General features: G+C 38.0%; 1 protein-coding gene across 1 annotated transcript in view; it reads left to right on the top strand.

The window, feature by feature from the left end:
* The window catches only part of LOC150077405 (phosphatidylserine synthase 2-like), a 132,742-nt gene that overhangs the window by 68,084 nt on the left and 44,522 nt on the right, over positions 1–20,136 (top strand). Inside the window, exon 4 of the mRNA XM_090385888.1 lies at positions 5,536–5,603. Within this exon, the coding sequence (XP_090242014.1) occupies positions 5,536–5,603 (68 nt within the window). The remainder of the gene's footprint in view (positions 1–5,535; positions 5,604–20,136) is intronic.

A 20,136-nucleotide genomic window follows, 5' to 3' on the forward strand; every position in this document is an offset into this window, starting at 1 on the left:
TGTAAGTACAGTAATACCCCAAAGTTACGCAATAGGTGGGTCCGACAAAAATCGCTTAAGTCGAATTCGCATTAGTCGAGGTACAACTTTGCATATAAATACATATAAATTTTGTTTAATTGGGACCAAGGACTAACAAAAACACTAGTTTAGAAGAAAAATATTTAATAAAATTGCAGTTATTTATACATATTAATACAAAATATGTATTAAAATAAATGGGTTACGTAAAAAAGTTATTTCAATGTCGATGGCTTCTTAAAATCTAACAAATTGGTCTGACGACACAGTGCCTTCTTTTTTTCACGCAGAATTTCTTCATAGCAAGCTAATAATTTTTTTATTCATTGCTTTGTAGCTATAAAGCATTCTTTGGTCTATGTTTTCTAAAATTTTTAAGCCCTTTTCAATTGAGCTGAGACCTTCTGTCAAGCTTGCAATTGTCATGTGTTTTTCTGGTGGAACTGGGTCTGAAATGTAGGATAGTTCAGTGACGTTTTGCTCACGCATCTCTATGAGCTCATTCATTGTTAGCTTCCGACTATGTGAATCCAACAGCTCATTCACATCATCACCATTGACTTTCAAATCTAATTGCCTGGCAAGATTAACAACTTCTTCTATCACATGAGTGACATGATCAGTTTCTGGCATTGTTTTCGTCTCGGTTTTGAAAAAAAATGAACAAAGTTACTTCCAGACATCATTCAATGTTTTTTTGTGAATTTCATCCCAAGATTCTTCAATGATTCTTACGGCATCTAAAACATTGAATTGTTTCCAAAAGTCTTTAACAGATATCTCACTATTTTGTCTCGTAGCTTCATTCAGACGTGCAAACAAACACCTCGCGTAGTAAGCCTTGAATGTTTTGATGACTCGCTGGTCCATCGGTTGAAGCAAGCTAGTTGTGTTTGGAGGCAAAAACACAACTTTCACACGTGGGTCGAAATTAATTAGGGTGACCGGGTGCATTGTCAATAAGAAGCATCACTTTAAATGGAATCTGTTTAGACTTGCAATAACGTTTGACTTCGGGTATGAAGTGGTGACCAAACCAGTCCTCAGAAACAGAAGCTGTCACCCAAGCTTTATGATTTGAATTCCACATCACCGGTAAGCTAATTTTAGATATACACCAAACGAAAAAATCAAGAACCGCGTAACTCTGAGCTCGCGTAAGTCTGGGTATTACTGTATACATGCACCTGTTCCTATTCTTAGCTACCCTAACACAACCCATGTGTTTACTTGCACTGCAATGACTCCCAGCAGTCTCTGAAATACCCTGCATCTTGTTTTCCAGGCTGCTGCTCATTCCAATAGAAGCAATGCAAGAATCACTTTCACCTCTGCCAGTGGCTACTGTTAATCTATTAGACCTTGTATCCCCCCCTCCCGAGCTAGCAGTTTTCCGACCCACCTAACACTGCCTCAATAGCATCAGTAAATATTCTTGCACCCTTTCTATTTAAATATATCCCATTCCTGTAGAAGCAGTCTCTCCTGTTAACAAGTATAGACCAAGCAGAAAAAAATTCTACCCCTTGAGCCTTGCACATTCTTTCCAGGGCCAAATTGATCGACAAGGCTCTCATCATATAATCCCTCCTATCGTGGCTGGGCAGAATTGCAAACACTTTCAAATTCAACCCTAATTCACGGCTTTTTTTCAACAGTGACCTGTACTTGTTAAGTAATTCCACCGGTCTCCTACTCTTAATATCATTAGTGCCAACGTGTACAACAATATCACCTTTAGTGCCCTTAAAAGATTAAGGTTCTTATATAATAGATATAGGTTATATAATAGATTCTTATGTTGATCTTTGGCAGTGGAGATTATTACTACTACTAACCAAATAGGTTTTCATTTAGTTTTTCAAGTACAGTAAGTCCCCAACAAACGTAAGAAATAAGTTCCAGGACTTCTTACGTAAGTAGAGTTTTACGTAACTCGGGAATGACTAATGATATATTGCTACTATATCCTTGATATGCCAAAATTACAAAAACCACATAATATCCCAAGAAGAATAAAGAAAAATACTGTAGTTATATTTTTCAATTAATTAGTTATAAGAAAAATACAACTATTTTTCTTTATATATAGAAAAATAGTTGTATATTTTTAATTACTTCAATTAAAAACTTTATCTGGGGACAGCGGTGAAGTAGCCAGAGTGACACATAAGGAAAGAAAACATAAAAGGAAGAAAAAATGCATGTTATTTTACTTTAAAAACTGATATGTATTTTGTAGCCTTGGTTATTATAGTTGACTTCATTGGTGCCAATCCCTTCTCATATTATGTCTTTGTCTTTTATTAGCGTCTTCACTTGTGACAAATCTGAATTCTGCTAGATACTTGTTAATGTATGACCATTTTCTTACTAACCTGATAAAATAGCTGACTTGTGTATTTTCCTGTGTTTTATATGCACATTTATACAATGATCGTCATCAATCACCCTTGGTAAGCGATGGACCATCGTGTTGAATGAAACGGGCACATTGATCACTTGTCCCAGAATGCCGTATTGTCCATATGCATGTCTCAGTTGCCTTATCTACATGAACAGTAAGCGAGAAGAAATGAGCCTCTCTTTCTCTCTCTGTCACTAAATCCAACTTTGGTAAATGCAACAGAATTTCTGGCTAAGCAAAGCCTTCCGACTTTAAATAGCTCTGGAATGGTGTTCTTGAGTGATCTTCTACAGCTATTATACACAGGGATCCTGTTGACTTCGTGAAATGCAGTGCATATCAATGGCAAAGCAGCTGGTTTCTTTGTGTTGTTTTTGAACCATAGATAAATGCAAATATAGCATACAAAACAAAAAATCGTTTTACATAAATCTCCTTTCAAACTCTCGATGTGCATTCTTATGTAAACAGTAGTTCATAAACTACATAAATTAACTTATGTAAACAGTAGTTAATTTATATGTATCCCATGCATTTTTCTTCTCTGCCATATGTCTCATTAGTTCGTCTGACATTCATTTAGGCCTAAACCTTGAACAATATTTCCTAGTTGGTATGTAAAGCCTAGTAGCTTCGAAGATAAGTTCTTTGAATGCTTCCCATTTTGAATTTGCTGTTGGTAACATCATCAGTTGGTCCCACTGTATAGAATTTAAATACTGTCTCAGACAATCGTAGTCGCCTTTACGAAAGCAAAAACCCTTCCTTTTACCCGTGGTAGTAATTTACTCTTTGAGTAAATCCCACTTCAGCACACTGTGATCACTGCCACCTAGTGGTTCCTTTTTCTGCAGATTCTTAATGCATGAAGAATCACTACTGATAATCAGATCAAGAGTATTACTCCCTCTAGTTGCCTCCCAAACAAACACAGTGTTTAGAGAATATGTACCTGTGAGGAGTCAATCAGATCTCCTCGCAGGTGCATAAGGGCCGCCGTAGCCCAGTGGTCAGGCGCGCGAGTGCATAAGTACATGTGCCTTGAGTGACCCGGGTTCAAGCCTGTGACTGCTGAATACGGTGCTGTTTCTTGTATTCTCTCTACCTCGTGAACCCCTCTGACCATGTGGTCATCCTGGAGTATAAACAGAAAATTTATTTTATTTTATTTTATATTCTCTAAACACTGTAATCTGCAAAGTGAAGCGCTTCTTGCCAGGAGCATTGTTTCATTCCCCTGACCAATCTCACTGCCTCTCTCTGCACCAAAAATGAGGCCTCCACACCTGCATGCAGTACCCAAGATATTGCCCAAACATTGCCTTATACCAAGGGACTATCACTTCCTTATCACTGCTAGCAAAATTCTTGTATATTGACAAAATTCCATGACCTGTCCCACCAGCCTGTCTGCACTGTTTAGAGAACTTCATATTTGCTTGTATCATTCCCAGGTCCATTTCATTTTCCTCCATCCACACAGTTGGTATGTTAATCTAAGGCTACTGCTACTCATGTGTTGCACCCCACACCTGTCAATGTTATGCATCAGTTGCCATTTTTCATATGAGCTGTTAAAACCAACTCCTCTTAAGAATTGCTACAATATCTTATAACAGTTGCAGAAAAATGCAGTACAAAATCAGAATTTAACAAAAGGAATTAGCATCATCTGGCAACATCTGAAGTACTTCGTTCATTTTGATGGTTAAGCCATTCCCAGGAGGAAATTTTGCAAGAAACTGTGATGTTTTTGACATACAAGTTTCCAACATTAAATGGATCTAAAAGAAGTGATTTACTCTGTTCCACTGAATATTCGGGGTGGAGGGATCTTTGTCTACAAAACAGAAAATGCTAATGCTGCACATGCCTACCACAGCTGAATACATTTTTGAAATAAATATTTAAAAGGAACTGAAGGCTACTCCCTAGCCAATCAGCATAATGCATAGTGGATATGTTGGTCTACCTTCAACCCACAAAGTTGCTCCACTGTGTGTAACAGTTAATTGTATTCAACCCAGCCTCAATTCGCTGATGATATTTTTCCCCCCATTTATACAGTAACTGAGATCAATGTGAACAGGTTTACAAAGCAGACTAAAATAGTTACTACTTTGCTATAAGAAGTCTGAAGGACGTTGCTATTTTTATACATAGTTTTTATATCATACTGTTTAGTTAAGTGCTGTAAATGCTGCATTTTTTTTGTTATTCAGTTCAACATACTGTATTTATATTTTAGATTGATCATGATTAATAATTTTGACATAAAAATGGGAATGGGCTATTTTTAGGGCTGTTTTTAAATTGGCTGCTTTTGAGTTGAACCACAAGTGGCCAGATAAAGGTTTTGCTGTATCGGAGTTATTTTTATTTTTTTTTTATTTTAGACAGTAATTAGTATTAACCACATGATGCAGTTTTAACACCAAGCTGCTCTGTAGTGCACATATTCATTCTTTCCTTATATGGTTCCTTTTGCATAAAGAAAGATTTGAAGATGTAAATAGTCTGCTATAATAAATGCCTGTCAGTTGTGCTTAAAAAAAAATTAAATAAAAAAAAACTCAAATACTCAGTATATGTATATACTCCATAATTTAAATGAATCAAAATCACCAATCTTGGAGTTAGACTGGACTAAACTTTTTTTTTTTTTGTGACTATCAGAAAAATGCAGTGTAGTGCACATATTCATTCTTTCCTTATATGGTTCCTTTTGCATAAAGAAAGATTTGAAGATGTAAATAGTCTGCTATAATAAATGCCTGTCAGTTGTGCTTAAAAAAAAATTAAATAAAAAAAAACTCAAATACTCAGTATATGTATATACTCCATAATTTAAATGAATCAAAATCACCAATCTTGGAGTTAGACTGGACTAAACTTTTTTTTTTTTTGTGACTATCAGAAAAATTGTCCAATTGTGCTTTGTTGTTTATTGCTTCCTGTTATCTAGAAATAATTGTTTTGATATTTAGGCGGTGAGAATTTCAAATTAGATTTTATATCTTAGAACAGTAAACCTATAATCGAATTTATAATTAAATACACTCTCAAACTTTTGTTATAATTTTTTAATTAGTTTTTGGCAATTATAGCTTTTTGGCGCTTCGTCTTCTGTGTAAGCATTGTTTATGAGTTAGCATTGATCTTCATACTTTTTCAGGTAAGCAGTTTTAGTGTGTGTGAGTGAAATTTTCTCTTTTTATGTTCTTTATTTTGTCGGTTTTCTGTGTTGTTCTTATTTCTTTGAAGTACATTTATCTTTATGTTTATTCTTTTTTTGTTTTCTTTATACAATAAAATATCGTAAGTGCAGCACATTAAAAAAATTCAAAAATTCTCAACATTCTTACTTTTTATTTATTTATTTTTTCATATTGCATTAAATAAAAAGCTCCACCCACCCTTCACCAATTGATGTAATTTTTCAGTTATTTAATTTGATTATATGCTGTTTATAAAATGAACAGAACACAGTATTATTGTTTTCCCATTGTATATCAAACTTTCCAGTGCAGTTTGATTGACAGTTTGGTTAGGTAACAGTGGCAACAATTCAGATGGTACTTCTGCAGCACATGACACTTAGCTTGTTTTGGCAATACAACCATGATTTTAATTTCCATGCTATACCAGAGTATAGTGGTTCCCTATATTAAACCATGATATGAAGAGTTGCTATATTGGGATTAAATTGGAAAGTGTCCAGAATTTTTTTCAGATATGATAGGAGGGAGTACATAATTATATTATTATTAGCTATATGGTGTAAGGAAGCCTGAGGCTTATGCTGCACCAGCTAAAAAAAAATTCTGAGTTACCCTAAAAGAGAGAGAGAGAGAGAGAGAGAGAGAGAGAGAGAGAGAGAGAGAGAGAGAGAGAGTCAGAGTCAAAAAAATCACCAAGAAAGAGAATGATGATATCCAGCTCAGGACCCTGGGTGTGCCAAGCCCATACTCACCAGATGTGAGCCCCTGGGGTTATGAGAGCATTATCAGTCGATTCAGCCCTGGAGAGATTGGGCAAGGTTTGTGGAGTAGAGTACTCTATACTAGTTAACTGGGAACACAGTTTTTACAGGAATGGAATGTACTTAAATAGAAGGAGTGCAGGAGCATTTTCTGATGCTATTGAGGCAGTACTAGGTGAATGACCACAAGCAGTGGGGAAATTGATTCTTGCAGAGCTTTTGGTGAACACTTCCTATTCTAAATGAGAAGTTTTCACTAAGAGATATGTTAAGGGTTAGGTTATGGATTGATTATAAATTATAAGGGGACTCAGAAATTAGTTTGTAATCAAGTCACTAAGGCGTTAGGCAAGCAAAGTCGGGTTATGTTTCAGCTGAGCAAGCTGTCTTTGGCTAAGAATGCAATGCAAAGAATGGTTAAGAAATTCTATTATGTTAACACCTGAAAGAAAGAATTGGCCCCTGGATATGATTCTTATAATTATTGATGATTCGTTATAGAATAAGGTATTACAGTAAAGCATATAGCAGTCATATTCTGTGACTGCTATGTGCCTTACTATAACATTAGGACTCAACCTTATGGGATGGGCAGTTGCAGTACATTATTTTTTCTTAAAATATTATCCTTCATATTTTCTTATATATATATATATATATATATATACACTATACTATCATTGAATTATCTTAAATATTAACATAAGTTAAATTATAATAAAGTGAATAAATAAATAAATAATTAAGCATTCATTAGAGGCAGCGACATGCAATTCCTCCATATGAAGCTGAAATACATCCAATATTTTAAATTAAATTGGGTTATTTTTACGTTAATTTTCGCTCTGCAGTTTTTGCCATACTACTGGCCTATATTTTATTTTATTTAATTTAAAATATTGGATATATATATATATATATATATACAGGGTGATTCACTACCAGTGCGACAAACTTGCAGGAGGCGTAGGGGGCACAAAGACAAATCGGAATCGCATAGCATTGCAGGGTCCGAAATGCATTCGTCATGTGGTAGAGGACGTTGAATGGGAGGTCGCGTGAACAGCGATCCCGCTGGAAGTCAGCACTTGTGAACTGGTTCCCGAGGCAGTAGGATGGACGAGTATTCAAACATTGAACTGGCTGACATGTACCTCGCATATGGAGCTGCGGACTGTAAGGGGCGCGCCGCTCTGCGCTTGTACCAGGAACATTTCCTGCACAGGCGAGCTCTTCATCATACGATTTTCGCACATGCGAAAATCGTGTGTTGGGCGGGCTCCTCATCATACGATTTTCGCACGTGTGCACAGAGCGAACGACAAGGACGCCAGACAATGAGGAGAATTTCCTACGTCTTGCAGAAAGCAATCCGAGTACTAGTACTCGAGCGATAGGCCAACGATTGGGTATTTCCCAATCCACTGTATTGAGGATACTGTCAACAAACCAAATGAGTTCATACCATCTGCAATGCGTCCAATCATTGGGGCCTGCAGATTATCTACTCCGGAGGACTTTTGCTACCTGGTTTCTTCAACAGAAATGGTTTGCAAATGCTGACTTCCAGCGGGATCGCTGTTCCCGCGACCTCCCGTTCAACGTCCTCTACTGCATGATGAAGGCATTTCGGACCCTGCAATGCTATGTGATTCCGATTCGTCTTTGTGCCCCCTACGCTTCCTGCAAGTTTGTCGCACTGGTAGTGAATCACACTGTATATATGTAATAAGAGAACTACCTCTGTGTGTGTGTTTACACAAACACACACACACAGGTAGTTCTCGACTTTACGAGTTAATACGTTCTCAACAATGAAATTAGTTAGCTTATTAGTTTAGGTTAAACAATGATTGATTTATCGAAAGAAATACAGACATAGCCTGTAAAATCAAGCAAATTATAATAATAGAGAAATTATTTACGACTTAACAAATGTTAAAGAATGTTAACTAAATCATCATCAACTAAATACACTTGTTGATCACTCATTATTGGCTCGGCACTCGTTGGTTTGTTGTTGCACAGAAGTCGTCGTCTTCAGAAATGTTTCAAGAGGCATTTGTTTCCAAGATAATCTTCTCTTTTAATTATAAATTTCACGACTGCATGCATAAGCATTTTTTAACGGTACACACAAATTATAATTGCAGTAACAGAAAATCCCAGTAAACCAGAAAGTGCAAATTGTTTTTTTTTTCGTTTTATAGTCGTGACCTCCAGAAATATGATTTGGAAAAATATCACGATGGCATTTAAAATTGATTCTCATAACGGAACATATGATAATCATGAAAGTGTAGTGCATTTTAATGATTTGAATTGGTAACTAATACAGTTTACAAACTAAGCTCACGACCTTTTATATGGCCTTAAGGTCACGCTCGTGACCTTAAAAATGATATTTTAGAGAGATAAATACCTTAGTTATACAGTAAAAATTTCAACTTCCGAGATCTATAAACGAATTACCAAAAAACGTGTTATTGGGTTCACATTATGATATTTTAAAGATACAATGGTGTCTCTGGAACTGATTCATATCGTAAAGCAAGGCACACTATTGTATAAATATGCATTCCAAACCACACACGTGGTTTGGAATGCATATTTATGAATGTTTAACATTCATTTTTTGCAATTAATGTTCATATTTTCAATTTTGTTGATACTTGATACTTAGCTCATAAACCTGGGAACTATATTTAGTTAGGCCTTAATTACCGGTAATGCTTCCTGCCAAGAAAAAAAAAAAAAAAAAAAAAAAAATCACCACCACTTGCAAACCGAAATCTATCAGAACCTTGACCTTATATATATATATATATATATATACACACACACACAGTAAACCCCTGCTATTTGCGGGGGTTACGTTCCTGAGAAATGCCACGAATACCGAAAATGCGAATACTGAGTTATGGCTCCCATAGTAATAAAGGGGTTCCATTCCAAAGTATGAAATATATAAGAAAAACTAGTCTAAAATTTTGTCTGTATTATACGTACATAGACAGTACATAGTGAAATGCAGGCGCCTCCGTAGCCAGGTGGGCAGGAGCAGCAGTGCGTAGCACACGCTTCTTGATTAGACCGGGGTTCGAGCCCATGAGCCACCAAATATGGAGGATGCGGAAAGGTCAGGGAATGACCACCGCATATCCCCTGAGCAATATGGCCTTAGTTGCTAATGCTCCTAAAAAAAAAAACAAACAAACAAACATTGGCTTATAGTGAAATGTAAGCATAAGGCATCGAAATGAAAATAAGAAAAAATTTAATATTAAATGTAATATTTATTAGAAATTTCAAACAAATCTTTCAAACCAGCGCCTTTGCTAACTAAAAAACTTATCCCGCCAGTGCTATCACCAGTTTTGCTGAAGTGTTGATAAAGGAGTTTTGCCTTTTCACGAATGATGACTGAACTTAACGGAAGTTTATTTTGAGTTGTCTTCTATCCACAGATTTAAAGCTTTTCCATTTTTTCTAATTTAACATCACGAGTTACAGAGCAAATTTTTGAAGCAATTAGCGCATTTTCACAGACACTACGGCGGATTTTTTTCCCGATTTTTTGATTGATCGTACCATTGACTCATTGATTTTATAATATTTTGCCACTGAGCAGACACTTTCACCGTTAGAAATTTTGTCTAATAACTCAATTTTATTCGCCAATGTCATCGCCTTCTTTGATCTTTTCACATTTCCATTGTTATTCGTAGCCATATTTTTGTACGGGTTAAAAAGAACTTGTCCACAATAAAGTCACTTTCTTCCGTTAACACACTCGAAAAAGTCTGTTTTACACTGCAAAACAGTAGATTTATCACTTTTGTAAGCATATCAATTTATAAATTTATTCAATTTATAAGCATATAAATTAAAAGCAAAAGACGAAACCTTCCATGACAAGCGCATAACACATACTGAACAAGGATTAGCGAGAAACATCCACGCTTGCGATTTTGTCACCCCTCTCCCCCCCCACTGAGCGCTGTTTTGACCGGGAAAGATAATTTTAGCCACGCCCATGTTTTTTTATGGCGGAAAATGTTCACCACACTTTAAAATTCGCATTTTTTTAGATTTCATTTTATATTAAATCAGCGACCGCAAATACAGATACCGCGAATAGCGGGGGTTTACTGTGTGTATATCTATATATATATATATATAGAGGATATATGTATGTTCCAAATAAAGGAGTAATATTTGTAATTAGCTAAGAGAGATATAAGCTATTATATGAGGTGCATTCAAGTTATAAGGTCTCCAAATTTATTTATCACAAAATAATCGAAGTATATATGTTGGACTGCTTTTAGTCTAACTGCCAATTCTGGATGTTTTCAGAAGACGGCAGAACAGTGCAGTGTCACATTGGTTGCAGCACCTTATGCAGTATACTATTATTATTAGCTACATGGTGCAAGGAAGACCGAAGCTTATGCTGCACCAGCCAAAAAAAAAAATTCCCTGAGTTAACCTGACAGACAGAGAGAGAGAGAGAGAGTCAAAAGTAGAAGGGAATCACTAAGAAAGAGAAGAATGATGGTATCCAGCTCAGGACCCTAGGGGTTGAATATAATCTTATTACTCAAAATGGCATTCTTCACTCATCGAGAAGAATGTATTGTTATCTGATATTTGCATCTCATGAGGAAAAATCCAGTTGAAATCCATTAGGAAATGAGAGGAGTGCCAGTAGACCTTATTGATGTGAAAAATGTAAGTTTCATGAAGGACAGAAGTCCAAGAATGAAGCACGTGGACCAAGACATCAAACCAGCCATTCTGAGGTCAACCAATATTTTGGTTGACAGAAGATCAACAGTGGATGAAATCGCATCAGCTGCAGCCATTTCTCTTGGATCCATGTATGATACTCCATGATCTCAGAGTGAGCAAGGTGTCAGCTTGGAGGGTTCTGGAAACAATGTCAGTATGTCCAGTGAAAGCACACTGATTCACTGCTACCCAACAAAAACTTCCATATTGTGTTGCAGGTGTAGAGAAAATCATGGTTGCTGTTTTCTGGGATATTGATGGAATAATGTAATGTAACGTTTAACGTAAAACTGTATAGTGAAATACGTAGCACTGTATTAGAAATCTGTTGGATTAGTATAGTATTATCAATTAATCAGTAAAATTTATTAATCTTATTAAATTTCATTGTCACTTAAATATACTTAAACAGAATCATGACCCAGACTTGAGCAGCAAAGCAACAGGCACAAAGTAACAGGAGTGCTGTGGCTCAAGGGAAAACCGAAGGGGATGATTCTCTGACACATCACAGTTTAAAAAAATGTGTGAAATGTGAAATGTTTCCAGACCTTTCTAGAACAAGGCATGATCTAGCCAACTCAGGGTTCTGATGGGCGTCTGTGAGAGTTTGAGGTGTATGGTAGATGCCCTCAAAGAAATTAATATGGAGAGGCCCATCAAGCTCTCAGCTGCCCAACTCAATGCCAGTGCTCACTCCTGTGCACCAGGCAAAACAGTGGCAACCTTCAGGACAGAATGCGCTGGTCCCACAGAAGCTAGTTATTGTTGGTGACTAAATCGAAAATCAGGTCACAATTGAATTGGTGACTCAGGGAAATGGGAAATATATTGTGCAAAAAGGATAGGTGGAATGGGACCAGGGTACGTCTGCCAGGGACAAAAGTTGATGACGTTTTAGAGCACATATCATCTTTTAAGGACACAAAAGGTGATATTATTGTACACGTTGACACAAATGAGGTGGTAGATGACTTTCATCAACCAGTGAAATACCACCACTTTGCTTATTGGAGGCTTGAAGTGGTGAAACCCATGTTTAGTCTCTAGAGCAAAGTTTCCGTCATCCCCCTCCCCCCATACTTCTCCTTCAACCCATGCACAGTACTAAGTACTATAGGTTTTGATACCTTTCGTGTTTGGGGTTCTCATAAAAAAAAAAAGAGTAAGAGATCTGCAGATTTACTTAACAAGTACAGAACAATGCTGAAAAAAAGTCACGCGTTAGGGTTAAATTTTAAGTAGCTGCAATTTTGCACAGACACGATAGGAGGGAGTATATGATGAGAGCTTTGGCAATCAATTCGGCCCTGGAGAGATTGTGCAAGGCTTGTGGGGTAAAATTTTTATCATCATGGTCTGTGATTGATAACAGGAGAGACTGCTTCTACAGGGATCGGATACATTTAAAAAGAAAGGGTGCAAGAATATTTGCTGATACTATCGTGTTAAGTGGGTCGGAAAACTGTAAGCTTGTGGGGATTCATGGACTTAAAGATTAATAGTAGCTGCAGGCAGGCGAAAATAATTCTTGCACTGCTTCTATTGTAATGAGCAAGTTGCTGGGAATTTCAAGCACTGCTGGGAGTCATCATGGAACAAGTAAATACTATGCTAGGAGTATAATAAATAAATTTGATGAATTTGAAGTGCTGATTATGACATCAAAGGCAGCTATTATTGGGATATCAGAGACATGGTATCACACAGATATAAGCAGTGCAGAATTTGAATGTGGGCAGTACAATGTGTACAGAAAGGATAGACAGGGCAGGAAGGGAGGAGGGGTTATGCTGTTAGTTAAGAAACACAAAATCTAAGGAAGTGCATCCAATTCACATGGATTGACAGTGCAATGTTGAGTGTTTGGTGTGACAAACACTGGGAAAGGGAAAATGAGAGTAGGAGTGTATTATAGGCCTAATGACTCTGATGAGTATAATTTGCAGTTGTAGAGAGAAATAGTGGACCAATAAATCAGAATGTCTTGTAATGGGGAATTTGAACTTTCCCGATATTGACTGGAACTTGTGGGTTAGTTAGAGGATTGTTTTCTACAGCAGCATTTTAGCATTAGCATTAGTAGAGGCATTTGATGCAAGAAAGCAAGCTTATGCAGCATCAGCCAAAAAAAAAAAAAAAAAAACCCACTTCCACTTCACCCCTCTGTTCGTTCAAAATACCTGTCCAGCTGAGCCTTAAACTTATTTAGGCTATCAACCTCCACCACAAGGGATGGAAGTCTGTTCCACCAACCAACCACCCGCTGGCTAAAGGCAAATTTCCGCACGTCTATCCTACATCTCTCTTTCCTCAATTTGAATTTATGCCCTCTCAGGTGATTTTTCTGAGCTAGAGGAAGAATCCCATCAGCATTGAGCATGCTTAAACCATTCAAGGCTTTATACACCTCTATCAGATCGCCTCGCTGGTGCCTAGTCTCCAGACACTGTAATTTGCAAAACTTAAGCCTTTCTTCGTAAGAGCACCCTTTGTTCCATTCACTAATCTTGTTGCCCTTCTCTGTACTCGTTCCAGCAGCTCTACATCCTTCTTGAAATGAGGCCTCCAGACCTGTATACAGTACTCTAGGTGTGGCCTGACCATCGCCTTATACAATGGAATAATCACCTCCTTATCCCTGCTGGAAAAATTCCTGTATATCATTGACAGTACTCCATGAGCTACTCTTGCAGCCCATCTGCACTGCTCAGAGAACTTCATATCTGCCTGCACAACCACCCCCAAGTCCCTTTCATTCTCTACCACTGTCAGTGTAGTACCACAGAGTTGATACGTTGCTCTTTGGTTGCTGTTTCCCATGTGTAGTACTTTACATTTGTCAATGTTAAACTTCATTTGCCACCTCTCAGCCCATCTGCTCAACCTTTCCAGATCCTGTTGCAGCAGCATAGTGTCAGTAGTGTCCTTGACAACCCTGCCAACCTTTGTATCGTCTGCAAACTTGGACATTAAGCCTGATATACCATCATCAATATCATTTATAAATACAGAAAACAATAATGGACCCAACACTGAGCCCTGAGGGACTCCACTAATAACATCAGTCCACGATGAGCAGTGTCCATTGATTACCACTCTCTGTCTGAGCATGTTTGAGGGGCAACTAGAGGGAGTAACACTCTGGATCTGATTATCATCACTGATTATTCATGCATTAGGAATTTGCAGATAAAGTAACCACTAGGTGACAGTGATCACAGTGTACTGATGTGGGATTTACTTGAAGATATAACTACGATCAAGGGTAAAGGGAAGGGTTTTTGTTTTTATAAAGGTGACAACAGAGGTCTCAGACAGTTTTTAAATTCTGTACATTGGGATCAACTAATGATGTTACCAACAGTGAATTGTAAATGGGAAGCCTTCAAGTCTAAATGGATGTCAGATGAATTAATGATGCTCTTGCAGAGAAGAAAAATGTATGGGATGCATATAAATTATTAGGTGACACAGAAGCCTACGGCAGATATAAGCTAGTCTATAATCAAGTCACAAAGCAGGTTAGGCCAGCAAAGGCAGATTACGAGAAATATCTTCCTGCCCTGGCAAAGGATGCAAAGAAAAACAGTAAAGAAATCTTTGTGTGTAAACTCTAGAAGGAAGGGGATGAATCAGATTGGTCCACTTAACATAGATGGTTCGACTATTGATGATCCTGCTCAAGTAGCTCATAAACTGAATGAGTATTTTGCATTTACATTCACACAAGGAGTTATTCAAGGAGGGGGAATGCCAGAAGTTTATCAAACTCTGACAGGGAGCTAAATGATTTTGTAATAACTGAGAGCAAAGCGGAGGAGAAATTGTTCAAATTAAACATAAAAAAGGCACCTGGGGCAGATGGAATCTATCCAGTTATATTGAAAGAGGCAGTAGGGGAAGTAAGCAAACCCTTAGCCGTAATTATGAGATCATCGTTAGAGTCGGAGAGGTCCCGATGGACTTGAGATGTGCAAATATATCCCCAATTCACAAATGGGGAAGCAAATGGTGACACAAATAATTATAGACCTGTTAGTTTAACTTCTATTTTGTGGAAAATAATGGAGTCACTGGTTAAAGAAGCATTGCAGGATAATCTATACAAGACAGCAGTAATTCAGACACAGCATGAGTTTGTTTGGGGGGGGGAAGTCTTGTCTGACCAATTTGATTAGATTCTACGATGTGGTTACAAAGGAACTGGAAGCAAAAAATAATTTTGAAATCATATACTTGGATTTCACGAAAGCTTTTGATACTGTTGCACATGGAAGACTACTGTACAAATTGGAGCAGTATGGCATTAAGGGCAAGTTGTACAATGGATGAAAAGATTGTTGAGTGGAAGAAGACAGAGTGTAATCAATGGGTACTGCACTACGTGGACTAATGTTATTAGTGGAGTCCCCCCAGGGTTCGGTGCTGGGCCCATTGTTGTTTTCTGTGTTTATCAATGATATTGATGAAGGTATATATCGGGCTTAATGTCCAAGTTTGCAGGTGATACAAAGGTTGGCAGGGTTGTTAATGACACCAAAGACAGTATGCTACTGCAACAGGATCTAGAAGAGTTTGGCAGAAGGGCTGAGAAGTGGCAACTGAAGTTTAACATTGACAAATGCAAAGTACTGCATATGGGTAGCAGTAACCTAAGAGAAACGTACCAACTCTGTGGTACTACACTCATGGAGGAGAAGAGTGAAAAGACCTGGGGGTAATTGTGCAGTCAGATATGATGTTCTCTGAGCAGTGCAGACGGGCTGCCAGAGCAGGTCATGGAGTTTTGTCAATGATACAGGTCGACTATCACTAATCTGATTCCACTGCTAATTCGAACATAATTTCCATGAGCGTAATTTAAATTTCCCGGGTTGCCGCAAGGACCTGCCGCTACTGTTTTGGTGGCGTTGGTTTCAGCATCAGCTGTTGGCACGAACTCGTAAACACTGGAAAGCCATTCCCACTTGTTTTTCTGCATTTATTATTATTATAATAAAGGTGGTAGATGATTCTTATCAACCAGTCCAATACCGCTGCTTGGAGGCTTGAAGTGGTGGAACCCATGTTTAGTCTCCAGAGCTAAGTTCCGGTCAACCTTTCCCCATCTCTTCCATCATGCAGTATGATTGATGACTTTTGAGGTTACGATGAACATCGTGATGAGATCCAATCTTCTTTACATTTCGAGGGTACAGCTCTAAAATGGTATTCGTAGGCCGGCCTCTAGTTAGTACACCGGACCGAACCTATTGGTAACTCTCTAGGTGGCTTTCGGATCAGCTAGTGTATAATCTTGCTACCTCTACCCTGCCAGATAAGTGACTGGAGGGAGTCCGAGTAGTGTGTATGTGGGGGGCATTGTCGAGGCCACGTTATGTCAAGGATCTGGGAATATTCTTACCATGTGTATGCCATATCCAGAAATTTCATTACTTCATACAGCATGTCCCACCCTCTTTTTCTTACTATTGAATACACCATGAATTGTCAAACTAATAGAGTAAGCTTATCTGCGAAAAGATCTAAACCTCCCAAACACTTCCTAGTTCATTTCAAAAATATACGTGGTCTCAATTCTAATCTCAATGATGTCCATTTCCACTTGCAATCAGCCAAACCCTGTGTACTTTTTCTGACATAATCTCAGTTATCGGTTGATTCAACTACTGCTCATCTCTGTTGCCCAAGTTATTCGCTGCATGATTTAAAGAAGCACTGCAGGATCATCTAGACAAGACTTCAGTTATAGCTCAGACACAACATGGTTTTGTTGAGGGGAAGTCTTGCCTGACCAATTTGATTGGATACTATGATGCAGTCACAAAAGAACTGGATGCAGGAAATAACTTTGATATTATATACTTGGATCTGAGAAAGGCTTTTGATACTGTTGCACATGGAAGACTGCTGCACAAATTGGAGCAGTGTGGCATTGGAGGCAAATTGCTGAGAATTGCTGGTAATCAATGTACACTGCTCTTTGTGGACTACTGTTATTAGTGGATTCCCCCAGGGTTCAGTGTTGGGTCCATTGTTGTTTTCTGTATTTATTAATGATACTGATGATGGTATATCAGGATTGATGTCCAAGTTTGCAGACCATACGAAGGTCAGCAGAGTTGTCAATGACACTAATGACAGTGCGCTGTTGCAACAGGATCTAGAAAAGTTGATCAGATGGGCTGAGAAGTGGGAAATGAAGTTTAACATTGAAAAATGTAAAGTACTGCATATGAGAAGCAGTAACCACAGATTAACGTATCGACTGTGTGGTACTATACTGACAATGGTAGAAAATGAAAATGACCTGGGGTAATTGTGCAAGGAGATGTGAAGTTTTCTGAGCAGTGCAGACGGGCTGATATCATATATTTGGATCTTAGAAAAGCCTTTGATACTGTTGCACACGGAAGACTGCTACACAAATTGGAGCAGTGTGGCATTGGAGGCAAATTGCTGCTATGGATAAAGGGATGGTTGAGTGGGAGAAGACGGAGATGGTAATCAATGGAAACTGCTCTTTGTGGACTAATGTTATTAGTGGAGTCCCTCAGAGTTCAGTGTTGGGTCCATTGTTGTTTTCTGTATTTATAAATGATATTGATGATGGTATATCAGGCGTAATGTCTAAGTTTGCAGATGATATGAAGGTTGGCAGGGTTGTTAATGGCACTAATGACAGTAAACTGCTGCAACAAGATCTAAAAAAGTTGAGCAGATGGGCTGAGAGGTGGCAAATGAAATTTAACATTGACAAATGTAAAGTACTACATATGGGAAGCAGTAATCCCAGAGTAACGTATCAATTCTTTGGTACCACAGTGACAGTATTAGAGAATGAAAAGGACCTGGGGGTAATTGTGCATTCAGATATATGAAGTTTTCTGAGCAGTGCAGACGGTCTACAAGAGTAGCTCATGGTGTCTTGTCAATGATATACAGGAATTTTTCTAGCAGGGATAAGGAGGTGATTATCCCCTTGTATAAGGCAATGGTCAGGCCACACCTTGAGTACTGTATACAGGTCTGGAGGCCTCATTTCAAGAAGGATGTAGAGCTGCTGGAACGAGTACATAGAAGGGTAGCAAGATTAGTGAATGGAACAAAGGGTTGCTCTTACGAAGAAAGGCTTAAGTTTCGTAAATTACAGTGTCTGGAGACTAGGCACCGGCGAGGTGATCTGATAGAGGTGTATAAAGCCTTGAATGGTTTGAGCGTGCTCAATGCTGATGGGATCCTTCCTCTTGCTTAGAATAGTCGCCTGAGAGGGCATAAATTCAAATTGAGGAAAGACGGTTGTAGGATAGATGTGCGGAAGTTTGCCTTTAGTCAGCGGGTGGTTGACTGCTGGAACAAACTTCCATCTATCGTTGTAGAAGTTGATAGCTTAAATAGATTCAAGGCAGAACTTGACAAACATTTGGAGCGAGTGGATGGGTGAAATAAGGGTGGTGTTTTTTTTTTTTTTTTTTTGGCTGATACTATATAAGCATGCTTACTTTCTTGCATCATGTGCCTTTGCTAATGCTAAGAACAGAAACCAATAGAGAAAATAGCCAGGTTTTACTTTGCTTAATTGGGACAACGTGCCGTTTAATCGGGGCAGGAGACTGTAGCACTGGAGATTACCCTACGATTGTCTGCGACCATACCATGTGGTTCGGTCGGTTTTCTGGAGGTCACAACCATAAAACAATAAAAACAATTAGCAGTCACCTGTTTATTGGGCTTTTCTGTTAGTGCAATTTATCATAAATGGATAGTATACTCGATCGTATTGAATTTGCAATAATATTGACAGCCTGAATTCTGTGGGTTATTATGTGAAATGTGTTTATACTAACATGGAATCTTCAATCATATAAAAAAAATTAATTTTCAGAATCTTCTCTTCATTCCTATTTTTAAAGCTTCGTAACTTGTTACTCAGTTTTCACTTGCTCGTATCGTGTTACTTGCAATTTGTGCGTGCCGTGTTCTTTGTTATTGATTGCTTATCTTTTTACTGTTTTAAAGTTTAACCCCCACCCACAAATGTTAGTGAACAGAAATGTCAGCTACTTAGTACAGTCAGTCCTCGTATAACATGTGTTTACACTACACGAATTTGATCATATATGATTTATAAATAGGGGAATGATATCTTATATAACACGAACCGAATTCGCTTATGTACGATTCGCTTTTGTGTTTACAAGAAATGACAATCGAACACAGAATCACCCCAACCGAACGCAACACGATAGCAATGAAGAGAAGATTCGAAAATGTTTTATGTTTTTTATTTCAGTGAAGGGGAAACACATTTCGCCATAATAACGTAAAACCCAACACAATTCCGCCTATCGGTATAATCGCAAATGCAATTAGATCGAGTTTATAACAGATTCCACTAGCAGAAATGCAACTGGAAATTGTTTTTATTGTTTTATGGCAGTAACCCCTAGAAACGTGCTTTAGTAAAATGTGAGGTGTTAATAGTGTATCTCTGCCTTTACGGTGTTGTTTATTCAGTTGCTACACGTGCGCAGCTTTTTTTATGTATATCAAGAGTGCCTCCTCATTTTGTAATTGTGCTTTATTCCCTAAAAATGAGTAAAATACTTAAAAGGCGTGAAAAGTAAGCATCCTGGTGAAGACACTGCAGATTCAGATAGAGAAAAAGAAAAGCAATATCGATAAACAGAGGCGGACTGGGTCAAAAATTCTTACCCGGGAAAATTTATAGTGGCCTCATACTATGGTTTATGGCCAAAATCACACCAGCCTCCGGCCCACCGGGGTTTCCCCGGTAAGGCTTATGGCCAGTTCGCCTCTGTCGATAGAGAAAAAATATGAAATTGTGAAACGCTTTGAGCGATATGAAAGACCATGTGATATTGCACGTGCTACAGCCCTAAATGAGGCAACACCGAGAATTACAAAG

This window comes from Mastigoproctus giganteus, chromosome 12 (assembly GCF_048544385.1).
Source record: "Mastigoproctus giganteus isolate SK-2022 chromosome 12, ASM4854438v1, whole genome shotgun sequence".
In the NCBI taxonomy this organism is placed as follows: Eukaryota; Metazoa; Arthropoda; class Arachnida; order Uropygi; family Thelyphonidae; genus Mastigoproctus; species Mastigoproctus giganteus.